The 7,500-nt window shown below is 42.5% G+C and overlaps 1 protein-coding gene across 1 annotated transcript in view; it reads left to right on the top strand.

The window, feature by feature from the left end:
- The first annotated feature begins 3,921 nt into the window (after positions 1 to 3,921).
- The window catches only part of LOC123518412 (4-coumarate--CoA ligase 1-like), a 10,284-nt gene continuing 6,705 nt past the window's right edge, over positions 3,922 to 7,500 (top strand). The window contains exons 1-4 of the mRNA XM_045279222.1: positions 3,922 to 4,062; positions 5,989 to 6,164; positions 6,556 to 6,763; positions 7,055 to 7,257. Coding sequence (XP_045135157.1) covers positions 6,604 to 6,763; positions 7,055 to 7,257 — 363 coding nt within the window. The 5' untranslated portion in view covers positions 3,922 to 4,062; positions 5,989 to 6,164; positions 6,556 to 6,603. The remainder of the gene's footprint in view (positions 4,063 to 5,988; positions 6,165 to 6,555; positions 6,764 to 7,054; positions 7,258 to 7,500) is intronic.

Below are 7,500 nucleotides of genomic sequence, written 5' to 3'. Positions count from 1 at the left end.
TATGGGCATGTCCACATTGTTGTAACGTGTGGTGTCTATAGGGCGAGGGGCGTCAGGGGGGAGGTGGTGGTGAATCTTCGAGTGACGTAGCAGCCCCCTACCTACTATTACCAGGACCTTTCAGTGTCTGATAGACAGTCTGGGGAGGCTCAGGTGGTCAGGGCGTGATTGTAGTTAATGTAGGCAGAGGCAAGGATGATCCTGCATGCCGCCTTCTGCACATCCTTTAGCTGCTGTTGTTGAGTGGAGGCGAGAGAGGAGGACCACGCTGGTGATGCATACATAAGTCTGGGCAGAATAAAGGTGAGGTATACCCCCTTTAACTCCTCAGCTGGTGTGCCCAGTGGCTGGAGTCTGCGCTGCATGTAAAGTCTGTAGGCCGCTGATCTTACTGTAGTGGCGACATTCTGCTTCCATGTCAGCTGGTCGTCCACTGTGACCCCAAGCAGCTTGGCCGACCGAACCACTTGGAGGGGACTGCCGCCGAGGAGGTGCAGACATGCATCACCACAGAGGAATTAGGGGAGAGATAGACAGCACAGATAAATTTAGTTAGAAAGTAACTATTGAGTCGAAGCCAGATGGAGAGCAAGTCAAGTCATTGCGCACATAGAAGACACAACATCGAGCTTTGGAACAGAAATGAGAATAGAGAAAGTAGGAGGAAACAGAAAAGAGGCTACTGTCAGTTGCCTCAGACAGCTGTGTTTCGGTGAGGAAAACATCAGGTTTAGTAGAGGAGAGGTGGTGATCTAGATTGAAAATTAGATCTAAGACCGCGAAGTTAATGAAAAAAAAAAGTTAAGGGAGGTGTCAAGACATTTTGGGTCAGTACCTGAAGAGTAGTCCGATCTGGTGACAATTATGGTCCTCTCCCCAGAAGAGGACCACGAGGTTGTATTAGGAGTTGCCATTTTTTTTTTTTTTTTTTTTTTTGAGAGAAGGAAGTGTGTGTAGTAAGTGCATGTAGCTCTGTGATATGGAAAATGGAGGGTTCACAACACCTCCTGAACTGACGCAAACCAAAACTGGTCCGGAACAGAAGAAATGCTATTAAACCTCGCTGGGAATAAATTATCGTTTCTATATGTCTACTTTGTCCCCCTCCTCTATGCATCATTCGTATCATAACATTGTAATATTGATCAAAGATTATCTTACCAAAGTCACTCATGCAAACTCACTATAAACAAACAAATAAGAATACAGAATAAATAAAACAAGGTAAAAATGTACAGCTAAGCAGATAATTCAAATTCCACAATAATAAAAGCACTCAACACCATCAATAAAAATACACAACTGTATACGAATTATGAACTAAAAGATTAAAAAGACAGTGAAGCAGACATAATCCACTGTCACACACACACACACACACACCTGCCTTCTTGTTAGGTGAGTGGCTGTAGCATTGGCCACGATGATCGGTGTGATAGATTAGGAGGCTGTGTTGAGTGTGTTTCAGCCCATCCATCATCACACAACAAGGGTACTAAAGCTCCTCACTGCGGTAGTTGCACTGGCTCTCCTCAATCTGCGTGTTGGAGTTTTGAGGTGAAGCAGTCATTCATGGACAAAGATCGTTGATTGCATGGCTGAACAAGATGACATTGAAACTAGAAAATTCACTAAAATGGTTAACGGTACCAAAGGGAGCATGGCTTTCACAATTTTCACCTTCAATTCTACAAAGTACTATCTACGTTACCAGAGAGGGTTCATGATGGTGTAGGATAGGATTCGAAACGGTTCACGTTCATCACTATGTTCCAAATTCTCCTCCCCCCACCGTTGTCACCATAACTCTTGTCGTTCTTTGCACTCAACTCAATTCACTAACTGGAGGTACCTACTAAGCGTTTCAAAGAGTTTGAGGGCACGTTTTTCTAGAATAACTTTGTAAGGAACACGCATATCATTATGAAATTTTGCCACAGTGTACTTGACACCCTCCCCTAATATCCCAATGTGTCAAGAATCGTCAACAGTATATAATAATGGCACTTCTCCCTATAAAAACAGGAGAAAGTCACTAATCCCTCACGAAGAAACGGACAAGTGGTGAGAAATGGTGACGTAGTACTATCTGTGACGTAGTAACAAGCTCCACCCACATAGTCCCTCCCCCTGCTCCTTCCCTCCCTCTCTTCCATCCCCCTCTCCATATTTCTCTCCTTCCTCCTCCTCCCTCCCTCCCTCCCCGTCTATGTATCCCTCTCTCTCTCTCTCTCTCTCTCTCTCTCTCTCTCTCTCTCTCTCTCTCTCTCTCCACTTGTCCGTTTCTTCGTGAGGGATAAGTGACTCTCTCCTATTTTTATAGGGAGAAGTGCCATTATTATATACTGTTTACGATTCATGACACATTGGGATATTAGGGGAGGGTGTCAAATACACTGTGGTAAAATTTCATAATGATATGCGTGTTCCTTACAAAGTTATTCTAGAAAAACGTGCCCTCAAACTCTCTGAAACGCTTAGTAGGTGGTCTGTAAACAACGATGACATGGTAGAAAAATGTGAAAGAAAACTGAAAAAAGTGTTTGGAATATCTTCAAAAACTTGACCAACTTTAATAAAGCCCCAGATGCCAAGGTTAACAGCGTGTTTAGGGATGCCAGAGGAGGGTAGCTACTCCTATAGAAACAAAACCCTATAATGTTAACAACGCACACACACTTCTCGACTGAACCACTTTTCGCACACACCCAAAATCCCAATACGCTTCAATAAGAAAACCTCATTAACAAAGTAATGGTGCTTACAAAGTAGGAACACATAATAATTGAAAAATCCTGTCAAACGATACCTAACTAGATTGCAAGATGTAATTGGAAATCATAATGATTAATAATGATACTGCTAAAATAATGATAATTGTTATTTTCTTTATTTACACACACACACACACACACACACACACACACACACACACACACACACACACGGCGAGGCAAATGGGCAAGCCTCTTAATGTGTGGCCCCTGTTCACCTAGCAGTAAATAGGTACGGGATGTAACTCGAGGGGTTGTGGCCTCGCTTTCCCGGTGTGTGGAGTGTGTTGTGGTCTCAGTCCTACCCGAAGATCGGTCTATGAGCTCTGACCTCGCTCCGTAATGAGGAAGACTGGCTGGGTGACCAGCAGGCGACCGAGGTGAACACACGATCCCAGCAGAGCCTCATCTGTCACCTAACGTGCTTATGTCAGTTCTTTCATCAGCAACATTGACACTGACGCCAACTTCTGTAAATATCAAACAAGTAACTCGATCGATCAACGCTGCTATCCAGCTCACTCGTATGATGTACTGAGTACTTAGACATATCTACATGTGTACTGGTGTATATATTTGAGGCTACTTCATAAACACATGCTCATGTGCTCAGCTATAGGGCTGCTACATATCCATAGACGTTTGTAATAGCATTTACATGAAGGAAATTACACATACAAAACATTTTGAGAGCTGTAGTGTTGCTATAGGTACGTAGTACGTAGGTCTACATGACTCATCCTAACATTTTTCAAAATGTACGGCAGCACTTCTCTACTGATGCAGGCATGTTGAAAGAAGCAGGCCATAATAAAAGACAACTATCAAGTGCTACATTTGCTTTCTTAGAAATATCTACTAAATGTGTACAGTACAATACATTATGTATCCATGAATAAGTTTGCTTGATATCTAGTCTGAAGGTTTTTTTGTGTGTGTGTGTGTGTGTATGCGTACATATTTATTTTTCCTTTAAGTAACCATAATCACCTACATGAAGTCATTAGATACCATGCTTACTGAGAATTATGAATACCGGGAAGTGTCAAGCAGTCGTCTTGATCACCTTGAGATACAGTTATATATACTCGTATATATATATATATATTATGCTGCACAACAGGCCTCCCTCAGAAAACGTGTGAACTCATAAGCGCTTCTATCTACGCAGCACTAACCTGTGGTCGTGAGTAGGAAACACTCAACATTTTTTATAAAGAGAGTGAAAGTCAGTGCCACGGTCAGTACAGCTAGACCACAGTCAGTACCACGGGACCTCGCTGATACGGTGAGTTTTTTTGTCGCTAACCTACGTGTTACTCCCAGCTAGGTCTAATACAGTGGTTCCCAACCTAGGGGTAAATTACCCCATTGGGGTAATGACCCCATATTTTTGGGGTAATGGATGTTTGGCATGGGATGAGGAAATCAGTTTACATTTTCATATAATTTCAATGAAGATTTCTATTATTTTTTTCTGCTTTCTATGTATGAACTAAAATTACTTCTTTTCGTATTATAGATTTGCATTATTGTGTTGCATAGTTTCTATTTTGTCTGCTTTTGAAGTATGAAATACAGTTACTTTTTTTCCTATATTACGAGTATTTGTTCATTGGGGTAATGGATGATTGTGAAATTGTATTTTTGGGTAATCGCTGCGAAAAGGTTGGGAAACACTGGTCTAATAGCACTAATTTAGGGGATACTGTGAACCTTCCATAAAAGCTAGTTGTGATCTCGCTGAACGTTTCCCTTTGTGTCTCACAACTCAAAGAGGTAGTCACAGCCTGCCATCTAAAGACAACTCTCCTTCACATCACAAAACTACATGCACTTACTACACACACTTGCTTCTCTCAAAATAAAAAAAAGAAATGGCGACTCCTATTCCAACCTCGGAGTCCCCTTCTAGGGAGGGGACCAGAAATGTCCCCAGGTCGGACTGCTCTTGAATTCAAGCAGCTATCCAAAATGTCTTGACATCTTCCTGAATCTTTCTTCTTTAACTTTCAATGTTCACCACCAGCTTTGGTTTTCTTCTCCCTTCACTGACCATCCTGGTGAACTAGCCTTCAACTTTGTTATCCTCTATGACCTAGAGCAACTGGTGCAACACCCTACTCGTATTCCTAACCGTTTTGGAGACACGCCCAACATTCTTGATTTTTTCTTACCTTTAATCCTTCTGTTTACGCTGTTACCCATCTTCTCCGTTGGTCTCCTCCGATTACAATCTGATATCTGTATCCTATCTCTCCAATCCCTTCTTAGGATCCCCTAAGGCGGAGATTCCTCTGGCGTTTTGCCTCAGCAAGCTGTGAGGATCTGAGGAGGTACTATGGTAATTTTCCCTTGAATGATTATTGTTTCCGTGTCAGAGATCACCCTATACCTTTAATTTCTTGCTCATCTAAAGTTTTTTAAATCTATCCTCAATAGGAAGTTTCTCAAACATGTCACTTCATAATCTTCTCTGATCGCCAGTAAGGCTTCTGTCAAGGTAACCTTCTGGCTTACCTTATTGAGTCTGCAACTTTATCTCAAGTTTCCTTTCTGACCATTTTATTGCAGCCGTGGTAGATGGTCATTCCTCTTCTCCTAAATCTATTTACAGGGGTGTTCCTCAGTTCTGTCACCAACTTTTTTTTTATTATTCATTAATGATCCTCTTAACCAAACTTCTTGCCCTATCCACTCCTACACTGATGATACACTTTCCACGTCTTTTAGAGACGACCACCCATTCAGGAAGTGAGAGAGAGAGAGAGAGAGAGAGAGAGAGAGAGAGAGAGAGAGAGAGAGAGAGAGAGAGAGAGAGAGAGAGAGAGAGAGAGAGAGAGAGAGAGTCGTGAATATATTTGATTTTACTGTTATATTACAATATTCTTAATATCAGATGCAGCTAATAAATTATGAACAATAAATCTGTTTACCAGGAAGCGCCAGTATACTATATTCATCAAATATGTATGTCATTGTTTATCGTGGAATGTCAGTGAACTTTATTTATAATATTGTTATTATATCTTACTGAATAATCATAATGATTGAACTTTTGCCAACTTCAAGAAATACAGCGAATTACCATTTATATTTCTATATTTGTTCCTACTCCCTTGTTGCATCATAAACGTTGACACAATCCCTGAGGTTGCACCTCTGATTTCCTTTCAATTAGAATGGGAATGAATATTATGCCAATATTTTACAGGTTCAACATGACGAAAGACACACTTTCTCCGAGAAAAGAGAGCAAGAGGAAGGATGAGAGCAAGGAAGGATACATAACAAGATGGAAGAGTGATACTCCTTGCCCTCCGTGCCTGAAACAAACGTTGCTGCCTTTCTTCTCCGTAAGATGGCATACCACGAGGAAAGAAAGCACTGGTAAGTAGGGAGGAAGGGAGAGAGGGAGGAGGAGGAGGAGGAGGAGGAGGAGGAGGAGGAAGCAAGATTATTTAGGACAGAGGAAGAAAACCTAGTTTTGCATAGAAAAAGAAAAGTGAGATAAGGCTATAAAGAGAAAATTGAAAAATACGTGAGGAAGAGAGACAGATCAATAAGATTTCTACTCTACTAGCAGCAAAAACACTATTAAGAACTCGGTATATCATTTCCGTCGCTTCTCAAAATAGTCATGGAGAGAGAGAGAGAGAGAGAGAGAGAGAGAGAGAGAGAGAGAGAGAGAGAGAGAGAGAGAGAGAGAGAGAGAGAGAGAGAGAGAGAGAGAGAGAGAGAGAGAGAGAGATTTCTGCATACGGGTTCAATACTCTTTCAGGAGGACGCGGCCAGCGGACACCACTACAGCTACAGCGACGTGTGTGCCATGGTGCCCCGCGTGTGTGCCGGCCTTATTGCGGCGGGCGTGAGGGCTGGCGACGCGGTAATCCTTCTCTCTCCTAACACGATAGAGTTCCCCATTGCCCAGCTAGCCATCCAACTCCTCCCCGCCACCTGTGTCGCAGCGAGCCCTTCCTCCTCCCTAGGTGAGTCCATCCGTTACATCATGTGTTGTTCTTCTTCTTCCAATTATGTACTGCAATATGTATCAATTTATTGTCCTACACTCACAAGCATTGTATTGTCTCACATCTACAAGCTTAATTATGTGTTGACTGATGTTAATGAGTTGCTTCTACACACAACTCTCTTGTAGTATGTTTTCACTCGTGTTACTGCATTGTTGTTGTTCAACTCGCTGCTTTAAATACATGTTGTGATATGTATTAGTGTGGTGTTCTTACACATCAAATCCTACACATCCTCGTCCCCCACAGAGGTGCTGGCCCATGTGGTGAAGGTTAGCAAGGCGCGTTGGGCTGTGGTGGACGAGAGTGTGTTGGAGCTAGTCGAAAATGTCACCACTGTGGTTCCTGACACCCTGAGAAAAGTGTGGGTGATTGGCTCCTCATCCCGAAACCGCCCATCATTCTCCAGACTCATGAAGACAGAGTGGATTGCCTGGCCACAACAGGGAGGGGTGAGTGAGACAGGGAGGAAACTGAAGCAATGAGAATGTGTGTGTGTGTGTGTGTGTGTGTGTGTGTGTGTGTGTGTGTGTGTGTGTGTGTGTGTGTGTGTGTGTGTGTGTGTGTGTGTGTGTGTGTGTGTGTTCAATCTGTTTAACTAGGTGAAAAAAGTATGTTCCATATTTTGATAAATAAAGCACAGTGACTGTGAGTCACGTGTTACGGAAGAATTTAGAAAGCAAGGGTGTGGACAG

The sequence above is a fragment of the Portunus trituberculatus genome, chromosome 43 (assembly GCF_017591435.1).
Source record: "Portunus trituberculatus isolate SZX2019 chromosome 43, ASM1759143v1, whole genome shotgun sequence".
In the NCBI taxonomy this organism is placed as follows: domain Eukaryota; kingdom Metazoa; phylum Arthropoda; class Malacostraca; order Decapoda; family Portunidae; genus Portunus; species Portunus trituberculatus.
This window is presented reverse-complemented; position numbering and strand designations above follow the sequence as displayed.